This window comes from Linepithema humile, chromosome 3 (genome assembly GCF_040581485.1).
Source record: "Linepithema humile isolate Giens D197 chromosome 3, Lhum_UNIL_v1.0, whole genome shotgun sequence".
NCBI lineage: Eukaryota > Metazoa > Arthropoda > Insecta > Hymenoptera > Formicidae > Linepithema > Linepithema humile.
In genome coordinates this window covers 28,310,206-28,329,549 of record NC_090130.1, presented here as the reverse complement: position 1 = coordinate 28,329,549, position 19,344 = coordinate 28,310,206, and the positions used below count along the sequence as shown (strand labels likewise).

Sequence of the window (19,344 nt, the reverse complement as noted above, 5' to 3'; positions counted from 1 at the left end):
CAGCGTGAAGTTAGTTCGCTTTGGCATTTAATTGCACTACGTCACGAACGAAAGACAGACGTTTTGCGCGAATGATAACGGTATTCCGATTGATGGATTATTTTTTTCAATTATATGGCCTAATCTCGCCTAGATTGCCCGGAGTGACGCTCGTCAAAGATTGATCGACATCCTGCTGAATATGGCGCGCTCTGATGCAAGGCTATGCACAAATTTGCAAAACAAATTCTTTAATGGCAATTTTGACGCAACGAGTCGGGCAAAGGCACGGTTGAATATTCAACGAGCAACGCGAGTATCAATCAAATTATTACGCCAACTTGTTTCGCGTGACGGCCGTAGGAGCAGTTCGCTGGCACAATAGCTTGTGTTTCACTATAGACAGCGCCTTGCTGCGAGACGCAAAAAGTAACATCTAGTTTATACATAGAAATGCACACATGAGTGTGTTTTACGCTTTGCATATATAAATTGTCATTTAACTTTTTCATGCGTGAAAAACTAAAAATAAAATAGGAAGGGTTTTATTTCTATCTGTGAAATAAATATTGGTGAAAAGGTTAAAAAATATATATATCATATTTTTTTCATCACACACGAGAAGGGGAAAGAGTTGAAATAAAGGCTCCCTATGAATATTCTCCGTGTCCAAAAATATCTTACTTTTCTTGTACCACTTGCGATTCGCGCACCCTCCGGTGTCACGCGGCGCGGCTACAAGGTAGCCCGCAAAGGCCCACAAACGCATCCGGCGAGAGTCCCCCTTTTCCCGCAGATATACCGCGTTGCGCCGGCTAGCCGGTTGGTTCGATTTTACACGGATCTCTCGGGCGCACACGTGCAGCCGCGTTGCGAAAGAATTATGCGGGGCACAAGGTCCATCCGGCCGGCCACTCGCCGCTCGAATTTTTACCAATCGAAGGTTACGTGTCCGCAGTGAAGTTTCTGCCGTGCACGTAGAATACGTACTCTCCGCTTTGTTTTCTTACACGCTCCTCTCGCCCTCCTTCGTTCTCCCCCTTTAACGCGGAGAGTTCACGATCGTGAGTCACAGCCGCGCGCAAAAGTCAAGACCGGAGCTGGGGATGGGTTTTCGGCGCACAAATTTTCTAAAACGGACTGACAAACGCGCTGATAAACATATTTTATCATAAAATGTGACATTGAAGGAATTTGTGATCACAATTGCTTTCCTACTTATCACGATAAGTTTATCTGTTTATGTTTTAAACATTCTGAGGAAGGAAATAAAAGTAGATTAATTGACATTTATCATTATTTGGTATCTCTACTTTGATATTGTAAAGATATGGAACATTGCTCTTAATACTCATAGTTTTAAAGATAACCGCGAGTTCTGCCGAATCGGCCGATTAGAATGTTCTTGTCTCATCGTCCTCATTCCTTTCTGTAAACGAGAAGGTGAACGATGTCGATAACGACAAAGACGATGATTTCAGTGACGATGAGGACGCCGACAACAAACGGCCGGCACGACGCGGAGGAAGAAGAAGAAAAGGGAGACGAGTGTTCGGTGAAGCCTACCGACCGGCTATTTGGAACACGGCCGATCAGTTCCTTCGGCGCCTTCGCACCGTGGACGCGGACACGCTAACGTCCTTTGTCGCCGATTTCAAACCCGTACCGAATCGGGCGAAAGAGACGCTGAAGAAAACCGCGAAAAATCGCGCGACGCACCGTTTTTGCGAATCGATACAAACGGAGAGAACCGACGTGCTCGTCGAGCTTTTGTGAACCTCTTGCGAAGAAACGGAATCGGCCCCGAGGGATGTTTCGTGAGATAGTTCGGGATAGTTCATGATAAAGCTTGGAATCGATCGATTTATCTCATTGAAAGAATTCACCGGCACCAGTAAGTTTTTTTATCAATTGATGGCGCGCTGAGAAAGAAAAAATGTAATTGTTGTTTTAACTTATTCAATATTTGACTGATTAAATGCGAATAAAGTTATAAGAAATTATACATAATAAAATTTTAAATAATCGCACTGTGATAATTACTCTTTTCTTTCTTTTTTTTTGTTCTTAAGTCACAATTCTCAAAAATCTTTGATAATATAGAAATAGTTCAATAAATAATTTTTTTACGATTTATAATGGCTAATTAAAATTCTAAAATAACACAAAGGCTTCTCTAGACGTACCGTAATATATGTGCAAAATATATAACATAGTTAATCTTAATGGCATTATTTAACAATTAGTTGTTTTTGTATTTGATTTTTTTTTCATAAAATTCGTTTTAACAAACCGGGCAAGAAAGTCATGTTTCGCCTTTTTCCGGTAAGGTCACCGGAGTAGAAAAGCTCGCCATATATTGCCATTAGTATAATTAACCCAGATTTTCCCGGATTTATGGTGAATGGCACGCAGGTCAGAACCGTGCGTTGTACACTATATAACAGATTGCCGATATGCCTGCGAAGAAATGATAAAAATCGCCTGCTCAATTGCACGATGTTACCCAAGAATAATTAATACCTGTCGCGAGTAATTAATACATCATCATCACAAATTTAGGTCAATTATTCCAAAATTATCCAAAAAGTTAAATTATGAAGTAACCGTAGAGCCAATCCGTCGAATATGCTTTACGACACTATAATGAGCTCTAATTAGGATCATTACGTCAATTATAACGTCACGCCATTATCGATTGAATCGTCGAAGATAAAGCGGAGAAGGCGCGTTAATTAACGCGAAATTTTTAACAAAATACGATAAAGAAAAAGATTGTTTGGTGAATGTAATTAAAAAATTTGTATAAATTGTGACCTAATTAATGTGACGTGAAGTCATAGCTTTTATCTGGGAGAGAATCGTGGATATACATGACACGGCGCTTCATATATTAACCGACACTGACGGTTATGTCCGGCATCGAGTGATGTTGCGACATCATACGATGCTTATAGCCGTCAAAGATGTTTTATGCTTTTCTTCGGCGCTGCTATTCAAGCCGTCCTGAACTCTGTATTTGTCAGTATAATGTGTGCATACTGCTACTTTCCCCGATGTAAAGATATACTTTATATGACGCTGGCGTAATAAATTTCACGAATAACTGTTAATCTATGTTATAGCGCATTATTAATGTACGGAACTTTATAAAAATTCTTAACAAATTCTCTGCAACGTTCTATTATGATTCAGATATTAATTAAGATGTTGGAAAAAGTATTGTGAAAAATATGTTAAAATAGAAAAATATTGTAAGAAGTGTTAGAAAATATGAATTAAAAAGAACACAATTTAATTCTAGATCACAGCCATTCTTTGAAAAAAATTTTGAAACTGTTTTCTTAATTTTTGTAAATTTAAAAATTGTGCCCCTCATTAAGTTCGCAATTATCGTGAGATTATTATTCATTCAGGAAAGGTTTTCGACAATAGCACGAGACAATATCAGCAACAATACAATGTCGGAAGGTTGCACGAGTTGCAGAGGCGCGAATTACGCGAGCGGCACTTTGCAGTTAGGCACGACTCCCGGTGGCAACACCGGAAGCTCGTCGTCTACTCCTGCAACGGCATGTGTAACTACAAGAAGAGTCCAGGTTCGCGCAAAAGTGCTATACGGCACGGGCAAAGCGATAGCGAGCTTGCAAGCGCAGGAGAAAGCGGCCAGACACTGACAAGGTAATTAATAACCGTAATTAATCCCTCATTAATCTGCCGGATTTCATCAAGCATATTTTTCTCTCCTCTAAAAAAGTTTTGTACCAAGTTTTTTATATTTTTGTACCCGTTTAATCTTGCCGAATATTTGAATGTAGTATTATGCTACTTTAATAATAAATATTAATATAAAAAAATATTAATATATAAATATTAATTAAATTTATCATTTAAAATAATATATGATTTAAGAATGATATAAATAAATAAATAAATAATAAATTTATTTATTTATATATATAATTTTTTTGGCTCAAGTTTGTCAAACTCCGATTAATGCGAATTTAAGATATGTAAAAAATATGTAATGGAACAAAATCACGACACGCGTGCACACGTAAAAATAACATAATAGATCCGTTTTTGGAAGTCGTCAAACTTTACGGATGGAAGCAGAATACTATCACAATGAAAACTACAAATTTATCAGGTCGTCAACAATCAAAGACCAATGACCGGCCTGAAAAACATCGATCGATCGAGTGACACGATAATTAGCATAATCCGACTGCTTCGACTTTTCTTCTCGTCTAATCGACCGTTTCAAGCACATCCAAGAAACCGTAAACGCTATCTTGGAATTATAGGGAGCTCGGTGCCTCGCCTTCCTGTTGTACGACTGTCCTGTACGGACAGGACGGAGGCAGTCGATCTCCTCGTGACGTCACCGAATGATCGACGAACGGACAGTCGAAATAACGAGATGACGCGCCAAGGCTCCGCAGATAACAGTAAAAATTCGCAAAAAAAACGGCGACGACCCCGACACACCGACGAACAAAAAGCGAAGCCCAGAGGCGCCGTTCCTCCTCGTGGATAAGACCAGCCGGTCGATCTGATCGCCGGTTAGTACCTGGTTAACCGTCCTCGAGAAGGCCGCCGCCTCGATTCGAAGATTCACGCGCATCTTCGCGTTCCTTTTTCTTTCTCTTTGTCTTTTTCCCGTTTCTCGATTTTGTCCTCATTCGTTTCCGTACGGCGCGCTTCGCTTTATCATCGCTAGATTCCACACTGGTGGGTATGCACCGCCGCGTATTGTGAGTGCAACCAAGAACGTGTCGCCGGACGCAAAATGCGCCTTGCAACATTGTGAGTCGATATAGATAAATGCTTCCGTCTCTTAATTATGACACACACACACACACAAGCGTTGCCGAAATCAACGTCGTTTTGACAAACGGAATATACACTCAAAAATTTAGATCCTATAATTTTGGGATAAAACCAGATATAAAATAATTCGCAAGCACACAAGACTTGCGAATTATTTTACAGTAATGTTTGCTCATATTTGTTAATTTGTTTAATTTTAAATTGAATAATTTATTAAATAGATGGCTTTTTGCTTAATATATATTTAGATGTTGATTAAATCAAGTCAAATCCTTATCATTAAAATTGTTGATTGAGAATTAATTACAAACATATCTAATATAAAAATATTGTTGCAATATATTTACTATTACAAAATTCAGGAAAGAATTCTTCCAATACGGTCAATATAATTTCTTTATTCCGTCGCACCTTTGCCGTTCGCGGTCCCGTTACATCTCTCTTGATCCTAGCGTCTCACAGTGCTAACAGCTTCATTTAGTTAACATCTCGATCTATCTGATCTTTCTATTTCTTTCTTTGATTTTATTCAATATCTCACATCATCATTACAAAGATCACTGATCATTGTTTGCTATTTACTTCGTCCGATCATTTAGCTACTATATAAATTCCATTTTCATAAAATTATCCCGTTATTATGCGTTATTTCATACGTTAATATCAGTTTTAGGCCCACGATAGCAGTGTAATTAATTTTTAACGTCACGACATGACGTTCAATTTATATTCAACAGCAAATGCTACAACGTGATACATCAACATTACAAATTTACCTGCATTATCGCAACGAATGATATTGTCGTGCGATAACACGACTTTGATATTTATGTTAATATTACGGGGATACGCGAGAGAAAGAGAAAGCACGTATCGTGATAAACCGTATCCGTGAATGTCGTATCGCAAGTATGAATGAAACCCCTGTTAGATCATGCAGATTAGCTAGTAATATAACCAATGTCACATGCACAAAAAACATAAAACAAGTCTCTTTGCGTACGATCGATATCACAATTCGCACACGTGTCACAGTAAAAGTGTCAGTACGTGAGTTAAAAATCGTTATTAAAATACTATTGAAAATATTTTGAGCATACAAAATAACATGATATTCAGTATGCATTGACTACTGCATTCAAAATTTGCCAGTAGATTTATAATCGAGATATTTCAAATTATGCGACATCAGTAAAAGTAAATTTAACAATTTTATTTTGACGTTATAATAAAGAACTGTTACTTTTTAATTATCAGCATCATCCTCTCTTCTCTCTCCTGCGCATTGTCATCAAAGTCAGGGAAGGAAAATGATAAAGAAGAATCTTATCAAAGCCAAGCATCGAATCTCGCAGTTAGCATTTCTGGCAAAAGCGAGCAATCGCTTTCCACATCAACAGACGTTCTGGGGAGAAGAGTAAATATTTTATCGGAGTACAATCCTTTAACCCCGGATATCCAGGAAAGCAACGCAAATAGTTCGTATCCTGTCAAAGTAGCGCGCTCGAAATACGTACAGAAGTTGCCGGAGGAAGAGATAGGAGAGGTAGCAACGGATGTGTTACAACCTAAAGATTCCGACGGAATTACGTACATTCTTGCAAAAGAGACGAATCAAACAAGAGATGGAATTCGACATGGATTTTTAAACGCATCGCGCATTTCTGAAGGCTTTGCGACACTGGGATCAACGGAAAGGAAAAGAAAAAATGAAGAAGGTGGAAAGACAGAGAATAAACTCGCGCAAGAAAAAGAATCCTTGGCCAAACCGCCGAATGATACGGATATAAATAATATTTCGAAATTATCGAGCAATGCAACAGATAACACATTGCAGAAAAGAAAATTTCTTCAAGAACAAAACAGTAGCTTTCAAGTGAATAAAAATTCTAACAGCGCTGACACATTTCCGGCGACGAAACACCTCGCTGAGAACTCGAGCGAGAGTTCGGTCCGATTGACCAACGTGATCGCGGATTCAAAAGTTGAAGACCAAACTCTGAAAAGTCGCACTGACCAAGAGAACTGGGAATCCAGGGAAGATTATCTGATGGAAGCTGCGAGTTTCGGACTGCAAGCCATGCACAATCTCTATTACATCCAGGAACCTAAATTATATTCAATGGGTAAGCATTGAAAGAAAATAAGTCGATTTATCGCGAAAAGTTTTAACTACCGTTAGAAAATTCCTATCTACGAAGAATTTGACAAACAATACAAAACAACATACAGGTCTCTATCTTGGAAGCGACAATCCAGCGAGATATGTAGCAGCGTTTAACGATCAGTCGGAAGAAGCGAGAGATCTCGCGAGATTCGGATACGCAGCCCTTCAAAGCACCACCATGTTCTTAAAAAGGCAAGCTTTTGTTAAATAACAAGCAGTTTACAGGAGTGAGAAACTTTATGTCTATTCCCGTTCCGATTGTCTTCCCAGGTTTCCCGACGCGCCGTTAGAATTATCTTTATCCCGAAGTAAGTTCACTCGAAGAACCTTGTTGGAACAACAATGCCCACGGAGAGATCCACCTCGATGCCCACCGGCTAGCCTACGATACAGAACCTCTGACGGCAGCTGTAATAATCTGCAGAATCTTTGGTGGGGTTCCGCAATGTCCGCTATGCAAAGGTAAATATGAGCGAAAACAATAGCAACGTCCATCTCCGTGTGAAATTTGTTATTTTCTCACATTATACTGAAACAAATATTTTCTTGTTACACTCAGATTTCTGCCACCGGAATATCATGACGGCGTACAAAGCATCAGGAAAACAAAAAATGAAAGACCACTGCCAAGCGCGCGAGAGATCACGAATGAAATCCACGAAGAGAAGGACGTACCTCTGGCTTCTATTACTCACATGCTAATGCAATGGGGACAATTCGTAGATCACGATTTAGCAGGTACACTAATCAGAAAAAAATCACGGCATTTTTTTTAATTGAGAATTCTTTTAAAACATAACGCAACGCAATTATATTAACAGCGACCGGACAAAGCAGAGGATTCAACGGCACAGTGCCGCAGTGTTGTTTGCGAGGAGGTGTCGGTTTTCAATCGCCAGAATTGATGGTAAAAAGTGTATTAATAAACGTAATTTCTATTTATACATCGGCAGCATCCATTAAAACATTTCGAAATGTATATCTGATTTCTGCGAAAAGCGTTTATATTGCGCTGACGTTTGCTTTAAATTTTTGATACTTTAATACGAGTAATGTTGTCACGGAAAGAGAGTAATTTTCGTTCTACTTTTTACATTTCGATATTTTTTACGAGAAAGAGCATTAAGGAAAAGTGCACCTCTAATGTATGTCAATAGCATCCAGAGTGTCTACCGATAGCAGTAAATCTACGCGACAGTTTCTATGGTCCTCTGGGCGTAAGGTGTTTGGAATTTCTCAGAAGCGGACCGGCTCCTAAAGAGGGCTGCGAATTCGGCCCCAGAGAGCAATTGTCCCAGGTGACTAGTTACTTAGATGCCTCCATGGTTTATAGCAGCAATGCCATGCAGAGTGATAGTCTGAGGATATTCCGGAACGGTGAGTACATTTCTTCCAATAATTTCAGTAGAGAAGAAAAGAAAGTAAGTCTTCTTATTTGTGCAAGAACCCCTATTTTTCAACAAAATGCCGATTCCAGGCCTGCTGCAATACGGCAGAATTCAATCGCGAAAACCTTTGTTGCCGAAACGCGAATCCGATCTATGCAAACGCGGATCGCTATCGACAACGTGCTTCCGAGCCGGTGACGGACGTCTCAGCGAGCAACCGGCTCTCACATCTCTGCACATCGTCTTTCTGCGATTGCACAACAGAATAGCTACGGAACTATCGGCCCTAAACTCCCACTGGAGCGACGAGAAACTTTTTCAAGAAACTCGAAGGATCGTCGGCGCTGTGGTTCAGCATATAACTTATCGAGAATTTCTACCGATCATTCTTGGTAAAACAACTTTCTGTTCGACGTTACTATATTTACTTGACAATAACGCGCGCGCCGATAATGTCGTAAATACTAAAGGAGATAAAGTGTTCTAAAAGCGAACTACGAAACGTTTTAGGTCCCCAAGTGATGAAAATCTTTGACCTGGAAGTTCTGAAAAAAGGTTACTATGAAGGGTACGATCCGACCGTAAATCCCACCATTGCAAACTCATTTGCTACAGCAGCTTATCGATTCGGCCATTCTTTGGTTCAACGGAGTTTCATTAGATTTGATAGCAATCACCAACCGATATTGAATAGTAAGTAAAATTATAATTTCGTAGAATATAAGCAAAACTAAACTAAGTGTAATCTTTAAACATCAATCATTGAATTAACACATCCTGTCGCAGTGCATTCGCTGCATAGCAGTATATACGGTTGCATATGTAGAGGCGACATGAGAAAAGCATCTACTCTCGACATTATCAAATTATTTCAAAAGTTTACATTTTTAAAGTTGTTTTAAAATGATTTCATACTTTTAGTCGAACGTAAACTAATTGTCAATTGAGAGAAAAAACTGTGGACAAAAAGTAATAATATTGTGGCGTATGATTCTATAAAAAAAATTAACAGAGAGAAACCTATAATAATCAAAACGCGGATGTTGGAACGCGAAAAATGTTTATTACTGGAAATAATATTGATTATTAATTTTATATTGTTGTACATTTTCGCAATAAAATTTAAAACACGCAAAACGTTTGAAATAATTTATATAAAACTTTAATCACGTACTTTACGTACGTAACTTTAATTTTACTAGAGCAAAAATGATCAAGCAACATCCAGTATAAAATCGACAATAAATGTCATAGATGTCTCGATTCACGACGAATTCAGCAATCCCGCGAACCTGGAGGCTAGCGGCTCCGTCGATCGTCTTGTCCTGGGCCTAGTGAATCAACCGTGCCAGAGGCGGGACGTATTCATAAGCGAGGAGATGACGAATCATCTCTTTCAAACGCCCGCATTCGCATTCGGCATGGATCTGGCGTCCCTCAACATCCAACGGGGTAGGGATCACGGTCTACCGCCTTACGTGCGATGGCGCGAGCCGTGCAGCTTGTCACCGATAAGAACCTTCGAAGATCTCGATAAAGTGATGTCGCCGAACACAGTGAGGAAATTTAGATCGCTGTACGCGTCAGTGGATGATATCGATCTGTACACGGCCGGCCTGGCGGAAAAGTCAGTGGTCGGCGGTCTGATCGGGCCGACCTTCGCCTGTATAATCGGCCAGCAATTTAGCAATCTGCGACGCGGCGATCGATTTTGGTACGAAAATCCCGAAAGCGAGAGCAGCTTCAACGCCGGTCAGCTGCAGCAGATCAGACGAGTCACTCTCGCTCAGGTGCTCTGCCGTACGATGGACAGCATCGAGACTATACAACCGTTCGTCTTCCTCGCGGCAGACGCGTTGAAGAACCAGCGTCTCTCCTGCGACGATCCGACCATCGGGCAATTGAATCTCGAATTCTGGGCCGAACGGCCGTCCGAATTCAGAAGCAACGACAACGACGACGACCCGCAGAAGACTAAACGAACAACGATCGACATAAACACTCCCGAATCTAGAGTGAAAGGGGAGAACGCTAATTCGCAGAGAAAGCATAATGAAGAACAGGCGAAGATCACATCTCAGAAGCCTTTCAAGACCGGCGTCAATCAGAACAATAAAATCGTGGTGAAGAGACCGTTCGGACGTCCCGACAACGGCAACATCACAATCATGGTGCAGAATCACGCGGTGAACTCGCCTGTCTTCGTGAACGAAGGTATTTACGGTTCGCACATCAGAATACAAGAACAACCCACCGTCAAACCAACCTCGAATCAAGCGAGTAATCATCCCGCGCATCGGCCGCCAGGAAAACCCATACCGATCGTTATTCCTCACTTGGCGAATTTTCACTCGACAGATCATTCCCCGTATGTTCCTTACGCTTTCAACGATCCCAGCAATCCGAATCCGCTCGCTTACGGATACAGATCGCCCGCCGCCGCCGCCCCGCAAGACGATGTCTTCTACGACAACTATCCACCCACCAGTCCCAGGCCTACTCTCTACACTTATTACACGAGTTTCCAGCAGAAGCCTACGCGAATACCCGATCACAAGATCGACGGTTATTTGATCAACTATGGACCCGGCTATCACGAGCACGGCTCACTTCCGGCGCATACTCATGAAAGACCGAAACCTCCAGTACATTCTGGTCCCCATTATGATTCAAATAGTGAGCAGAAACCGAATTACAGCAGTTTTAAACCTCCGGCAAACACACGGCCGATTTCTGTACAGAATTATGCATCGCATGATGAATCTCATCACACGCACAAGCCAAGTTACGGCGTGCAGAAACCTCCGACGACCACGCGACCGAATCTCCGGCCGAATTATGAATCGAATAATGGACTCTATCAGGGACAAAAACCAGATTATAATAGACCCAAACCTCCCGCCAACTTGCGACCGAATGATGAATCGCACCAGAAACCGGTTTATAGTGGATTTATATCTCTAGCAATCTCGCGACCAGATTCCAGACCGGATCTTCTATATGGCACACAAAAACCAGGCGGTGCTGGAAATCCACACTTTCAAAGTGACGACTTGAATAACAGACCGAGCGAAGGTTACCCTGGTAATCTAAACAAACCGCAGGGACAATGGAGCTCAAACGGTTATTCGAAAAGACCTGGCGACAAGCTGTACGACGATGACGATCCCGATGCGTACCGGAAGAGGCCAAGCGTCAAACCACCGAGCTATAGCACTGAAAGTTTTTCGGTATCGAGCAACAAGCCAAGCGAATATAATTCTCAATTTTGGAAAGAAGCGTCGCCTGCTACTATCAAGGATTCCGCGCAAGATAGATTGTACGGATCCGTTCCAACGTTTTCTGGAACGAATACTCCTTCTTATCAAAAAGGCACATTGTTCCCCGCGAATCACGACAATTATAATCGATATTCCGATGCTACATCGATTCATCAAAAGATAGCGTCCTCTACGCCGAGTAGTCGGCCAAATACCGCGTCCTATGTAAAAGAAAGCGGCACTCGGCTTCCTCAAAGCGATATTTTTACTCTATACAGTTCTTCGTCCTCTCAGAAACCGACAAGTGATCCAAGCTATCAAAAAGATGATCAATCGCAACTGCCTTTCTACTTGAAAGAATCGGTCGACAGACCACACAGTACTACAGGATTTTTATATGACGAAACATATAAAAATCCTACGAAACCGCCTTATTTAAAGGATCAATTTGCATCCAGCACTCCACTTCGGCCAGAAACTTCGACGATTGGTTTTCAAGTGCACAAACAGGAGGAAAATCTCAGTTCGAGGCCAACAAAAATACACAGCGTCACGATTGTCACCGAAACGATCGAAACTATTCATCATCCCGGTCAATCCGGATACATACCTCAGCACAGGGTTACCAGCGAGATTCCAAGACCACTGGCGCAGCAGATAAAAAGCAATGTTCCAATTGCCAAGAAACCTGGACAGTATTATTACGAAAAAAACGTGCTGCATCGATATCCGGGTGAAGTCGTCGATCAAATTCCCAAAAGTAATCATTATTCGACAGACAAACCTAACGGAACGCTCGTTCAAGATCAAACAACTGCGTCTGAAATAGCAGCAGAAACATCGATTACTGATGATTCCGTAACGAGCTCTGGAGTAATTCAAGGCGATGAAAATAAATTGACAACGACGCCAACACTCGTCATTGCTAATGATAATAAGAGAGGTGATGTAACAGAAGACCTTGCACGCACTTTCTCAGCAGACGTAGAAAATGTTGCACTAGCTGACGTTCCCATAAGGTAATTCTCTAAGCTTCTTTAGAAATGTAATCTTAAATCTCAATTCCTATCATTTATTTTAATAATGGCCTTTGCAATTTAATATCTGCAGTAAATTATTATCAGAAGTGTCTACTCAAATCTTAAAACAATATTCTCTAATTTTCCAGATTTTTTCTTCAAATTTCGGAGTAAATTTAAAATATTCCAATTCATATTAAAAAAATAATTTAAAATTACTTGATTTCAGGTATTATTAAATTAAAAAAAAAGAATATTGGAAGAAATGAAAATCCATTTTGCAACTGCTGGCAGAATAAAGTTAATTCACGAAGAATCAATTTCGATCAAAGTTCTAAGAGAATTCTAGGTCTTTCAGATTTTTTCGAGTAATAGACGCTTTATGACAGACGCATTATTTTTATAAAAAAGAACTTCAGTTAAGATTAAAACATTTGATATATTATATATATATATATATATATATATATATATATGCACTTATAACTAACTCAATAATATTATGCATGCAACGCGATCCAAGGCTCTTATTAGTCTTATTAATGTCAATTTTCTAAACTGCGTGTAAGTAACTGTGCTTTGAAATTGCAACACGTACAAGGTGATCATCCTTCTTATGTATCTTATATAATCGACTAACCAGACATTCAAAGCTTATATTTTATTTAATAAAATAGAAACACTATTTTGCAATAGATACCATTTTAATTTATATTAAAAGTAGTCCACACATATACAAGATGTTTAGAAAGTGGTGGTACAAGCAGAAAGGGGGTGATTCTATATAAAAAAATAAGTCAAAAATGTGGAACAAAAATTTTTTATAAAAAGCTTCGTTTTCCTGAGAAACAACTTTGAATATTCCCCAGATACGCGTGCACTTAACTATGTCTCAACGGAGCTATACATTATCTCTGCACGCATTTGTGCTTTCAAACATTACCAATATCAAAACGATATTTTGGTTATACGAATCATGTCTGTATATTCCCGATTGTTATATCTAGCCATATCGATAGAGACTGTGTTATTGTCGTACAAGGTAAGCTAGCAGGGATTGGTACAAAAGGAACCTCATCACTGACAATGTTTGTAAAAACAATGCGTGCGGAGATAACGTAAGTATAGTAAACTCCGTTAAGATCAGACATAATTAAACACATTGTTGACCAATGACGTATCAGCTCAGCATTTGCCGTTATTAACCGGTGACGAGTTTATTCGTGTTTAAGCAGGCGCACAATTAAAACCATACTTTATAGTTGTTAGAGCTTAAAACTGATCAGGCTTTTATTATAGAATTTGTGTTTAAAATAGCCGGCCACAAGCGTTAGTTTCTGCATAATTTACCCGGTCAACAATGTGTCAAGTGCACGCATATCTAACGAATATTCAAAGTTGTTTTTCTAGAAACCTTGTATGCAAATTCTTTATTCTACATTTTCAATTTATTTTTTCACGTAGAATCACCGCTTTTCCCGCTTATATTACCAGTTACCAGACACCTTTATATCTGTAATCTTTAAATTTTCAATTTTATATGTAAACTTTTGATTCTAAATCGAAATAAAAGAATTCTAAAAAATATCCAAAATATTGTAATTTTAAATGAATTTAAAATGTTCAAAAATTACTGATGACTTATTGTTAGTTTCAGAAATTATAAATTTTTTTCTGATAAAACGATTTTTAACAAAACAATTTTATACTTTGTAAATTTTGTTATAGAATAAATTATTGGATGAATCCACAAGAAGATCTGAATTTACCATCGATGCTGGAAATGCCCGAAATTCTATCCGATGAATTCACGAACGACAAGGAATTACCCAAGCCCATTAAATCGAGCAGTCACGCTACTTAAAAATTCTACGCATTTCAATTCGTCCTCCGAACTTTCGATTCTCAAATAAAATCGTTAAAAAGTTTTAGAATTATCTACCTATTTTGCTTATTATCGAACATCGTCGCATTCACGTTTACAATGCAAGAAAGTGTGAAAATGTTAAACTTATAATAGATTACAGAATATTTATTAATAATTTAGACGTTGCTTTAATTTTTTTAGAAAATAAATAAGTAAAGATAAATAAGTAAGCATTTATCATGCGAAATATTTGCAGAGTGTCCCAAACCAACAGTATCGCCCGTTAATAACAGATTTCTGAAGTCATTTAAAGACCGAGAAATTTTTATAACAAAATGTCAAGGCTACAGTAGTTTTTAAATGCAAAGTGTTTAAAATTGCGCAATTTGACTATCAACAATTCACGCGCTCAGGCATGTCGCATAATTTTTATATCCATACCATATAAGAAACCTCAGAAATCTACTGTTAACGAGTGACATTTTACATTATTTTGAAATCTACTTTCTCACAGTAATATTAAAATAAAATTCACTTACCAGCATAAAGAGCTACTTGTTCACAAGTAGATCTGCAACATACAAAGTACATTCAAATTAAAGCAGCGTTTGAAATAATTATTTGACAAATAATTATTACGCGCATTAAACTTTTACTTAATCTTTTTATGCAAATATCTAATAAAAGAATTATATATTTATCGGAAAAAGTATAATTGAAAAAAAATAATAAATGTGTTAAAAAATCGAATAACCATAAATATTAAAAATTGAAAATCTTTTATTGAATATTTCAAACCTGTGTGCGTTACATTACATAATATTTTATATGTACAATATTTTGCAAGCAACAGATTATAAATAAATGATTATTTACCCTAAAGTTGTTCTACGCCCTTTTCCTGAATCTCCTTCTCCTCTCAATCCTCTTTGCAGTCCTTCAAGGCACTTCGCACGCGAATAGGAAAATCGCAATGTTTTAAACGGCACGCCTATTTTGTTACATTAGAGCAAAAGTAAAACTCGCACAAATTATACCTTTAACATTTTGCCGTAATAAGAAACAACGGAAAAAGGTGAAGTCTAAAATTGCGGGGAATAGTAAGAACTATTGGAAAGGATAACGGCATGTATCGGCATGCACATTGTTGCACCTTATACTTTGCATTCTCCTAAATCGGACTCGACGTGGCCTTGTCTTTATATCTTGATACGTGCTCCCTTATCATTTGCATAGCGGCACTTCGTACGAGGCAGATCGTTCCGTATTAGCGTTATCCTTTCCAACACTACTATCCTTATTATTTCCCAGTTTTCGACCTCACTTTTCTTCATCGTTGTATGTTACGAACGCGATAGAGTATTAAACGTGTAATCCGTACAAGTTTGTCATATTGTTAATGTGACAAAATACGCGTCGATACACGAAAAAAAAGAATGTTGCTATCGCAATGAAATCGTCGTTATTATTGCATATTATTAGCAGAATAAGGAGCAAAACTTTGTTATCATAACTAATGTTTCAAATTATTCGATAAATCAGCAAAATCTATTTTGCTGGTAGATAAATTTTGCTGAATTCGTTCGAAAAGACACATTAATTTGCTGCTACAACAAAACAATTTATTTTTAACAAATATATTTTGCTAATGCAGCAAAATTGTCGCTGATAATACAAACATTTTGATGGCAAAGTAAAAATCAATTTGTTATAATAGCGATATAATTTGCAGATTTAAAATTATTTACCAAATAAAATTAGTATTCGTAACAAATCTCTTTTTGCTATCCATATAATAATTAATATGTTTTGCTGTAACAACAAAATTTGCTGTGCCAGCAAATTCTTCTTTTCCGTGTAATGCCATTTAAAATATTGTGTAATTTTTTTATTCGCGTTGCAAAGACGTGAGTGCCTTGAAGGACTGCAAGAAGGGCTGAGAGAAAAAAAGAGACTTAAAAAGGGCACTGGCGAAGCAACTTTAGAATAAGTCTTCATTTATTTATTATTTGCAAAATATTGCATATAAAATATTATATAATGTATAATGCACAAAGAAACTCTGAAATATTCAGTAAAAGATTTGCAATTCTTTATATTTAAGATTATTAGATCTTTTAACATATTTATTATTCTTTTGAAAATTATAGTTGTTTCAATAAATATGCAATTCTTTTATTAGATATTTGCATTAAAAAGATGAGTAAAAATTTAATGTGCGTAATAATTATTTATCAAATAATTATTTCAAATGCTACTTTAATTTGGATGTACTTTGTAGATCAATTTGTGAACATCTCCGCGCTGCTGCGCATCATGTCAGCAAGTCAATCTAATGTGTTTTATTTTAATATCATTGAGAGAATAGATTTCAATATGTAAAATATACAAGGTTTGTCAGACTAACCGTATCATACCGTTAATAACAAATTTCTGAGATTTCTCACATAATAAGGATATAAAAATCAATATGCAATGTGCCTAAACGCGTGAATTTTTGACAATCTGATCTGAACTTTAAATACTTTGCATTTAAAATCACTTGTAGCCTTGACATATTGGTATAAATATTTTCGTCTCCAAATGACCTCAGGAATTTATTACGGAATCTGATACGCTTGATCTAGGACATCCTGCATATATAATTAGTTATTAAATTTCCCCCCCAAAAAAGTCAACATAATTAATATTATAATAAAGAAGGGAAATAAATCAACCAAAGGAATATAATTAATCATTCAAATGCATACATTATTGTATGTCAAAAAAATAGCTTAAAATAATTCAGAGAAAGAGAGAGAGAGAGAGAAAGAGAGAGATTTTATATCAAATTAAAAAAAACTACATTTAGTTCCTTAAAAAACATTATACTATTTTCTGATACGGTCTTCAAAATGTTATATCTCATATATGTCACATAGCTTCATGTAATTAATTAAAAATCATTAAATATCACTATCACTATTAATTAGCACCTACCTTAGCAATTGTGTTATTATAAAATATATATTTTATATTTATTTTACGTTCAAAGTTAGAACGTAATTCATGAGATAATGAAAATAGAGTAATGGACTGAAAAGTGCATTGCTTTAATCATACAAATATCTGAGGATCAATTATCGTATTTTAGATTAAATTGTCGAATGCATTTAAACATTTTAATGACATAGATTTAATCAATCGCAAACTTCATTCACAACATAATAGCTGATACGTTAATTTATGTATTAACAAATTACCAGATTCAATAAAATTTGATCAAATACGATAAAAAACAAACAATTTATAAAAATAAACGTAGAATGCAGAATTGAACTATTAAATTTTCAAAGCGTGTTATACAAATAAATACTTATAAAACATGATAATTATTACTGCCAAATATTATCATTAAAATTATGATTCTTTTGTCAAAATAGAAAATAAAGATAAGCCATCTACATCTATATTAATTTATATCCAAATACGCAAATTGTAATAATCTTCTCTAAAATTTACATTTTTTATGCACTTTTCAGTCCATCCATAATTCATTTCAAACTCACTGTCTCATCTTGTTTTCTTTTTTATCAATTTCAAACGAAAAATAGAGTACAATGCAAGTTTCAACTCTTTCAAAATACATATGCACTGCGGAATTCATTTTGTTCGTCATAAATTTTGAAATCGAAATGCACTATCCTCGAAGGATTTATGGCCAACAACGTTTCCTCCACAAACGCCACATGAGGTGTTGTTGGGATTTATAGGAATCTACGAAACGTATACTTATGAAAGAGATATGAAGATATTACAAAAATGAAAGAAAAAACGATTTAAAAAGTAAAACTTAATATCATCAAAACATTAAATAACAAAATTTAGAAAATACCAAAATTTTATAAGAAAATTAAATTGAATTTATACGAAAATTGAATAAATTGATAAAAATATTAAATTAAGTGTCAAAATCTGACACATATCTAAAAACAATCACACACATTCTTTTTTGAAAAACGACTGCAATTTCGTTAGCCTTAATTTTTTTAAGATTCCCCACTGTTTTTCCTACTTTCGACGAAACTTTTGTTCGAACCAGCCGCAGGTTTTCGGGTCACCGCGGCAAAAGCCAACGGCCGTCGCGTGATCGAAATGCACTTTTCGGTGTCGTGAAGTGTGACCCCGATTTCGCCGCACATTCTGCGCCACCCGAATTCGATGAGATGAGAAACGATGCGCACTGGGATCTTGGTTGACCAAAGGATATCACCCGGACGTACTCTTGCCATGTAATCGATGGCCACAGTGCTCACAACTGACTGCAGATCCCAGCGAGGATTTTTCTCCGAGCACGAACAAAGCGATATTAATCGGTTAGTCAAAATCCTTCACCAAAAAATGTAGAAATAAAATCATTGATAAAATAAATTTCTTTTTTAACGCTTCCTGCGTTCCAACATCTCGCATTATTATGAATAATTCATTATTCATAATAATGAATTATTCAAGTTGTCAGAACATGAGAACTGAAAAAAAATTCTTTTATCAATTGATCTTATTTTCTATGTTTAGTGAAGAATTTCAACTAACGATTTACATCGCTTATATATAAATACTACTCTATATATCTTAATAACGCAGTAATTCATTTATAAACTTTAATATATATGAAAAGAAATATTTATAAAAGAAGTTCTCCCGCGCGCCTTACGATACATGAAACGCATGATGTAATTGCCTTTGTAAGATAATTCGAGCATCATCATACATAATTCTCACGGTAATCTTTTACGGCAGTTATCACGATACGCAACGTGAACACTGCTTTCCTTTAATACAGTGCGTCGTT

At 37.1% G+C, this 19,344-nt stretch overlaps 1 protein-coding gene across 1 annotated transcript; it reads left to right on the top strand.

Annotated features, from left to right (window-relative positions):
• Positions 1-1,316: 1,316 nt before the first annotated feature.
• On the top strand, positions 1,317-18,078 carry LOC105676692 (uncharacterized). Its single transcript, XM_012374765.2, has 12 exons — positions 1,317-1,873; positions 3,396-3,660; positions 6,070-6,938; positions 7,045-7,171; positions 7,250-7,441; positions 7,539-7,717; positions 7,801-7,886; positions 8,137-8,356; positions 8,457-8,759; positions 8,878-9,060; positions 9,622-12,646; positions 14,375-18,078. Exons 1-12 carry the CDS (start codon positions 1,819-1,821, stop codon positions 14,508-14,510), a joined length of 5,640 nt encoding a protein of 1,879 aa, XP_012230188.2. The 5' UTR covers positions 1,317-1,818; the 3' UTR covers positions 14,511-18,078.
• The last annotated feature ends 1,266 nt before the right edge of the window (positions 18,079-19,344 follow it).

Bases quoted from the DNA above. Each gene is read 5' to 3' on its own strand.
- LOC105676692 (XM_012374765.2), top strand. From the start codon at position 1,819: ATGATAAAGCTTGGAATCGATCGATTTATCTCATTGAAAGAATTCACC. The intron at 7,442-7,538 runs GTAAATATGAGC...TGTTACACTCAG, and splicing joins GCAATGTCCGCTATGCAAAG to ATTTCTGCCACCGGAATATC. The intron at 12,647-14,374 runs GTAATTCTCTAA...ATTTTGTTATAG, and splicing joins CTAGCTGACGTTCCCATAAG to AATAAATTATTGGATGAATC.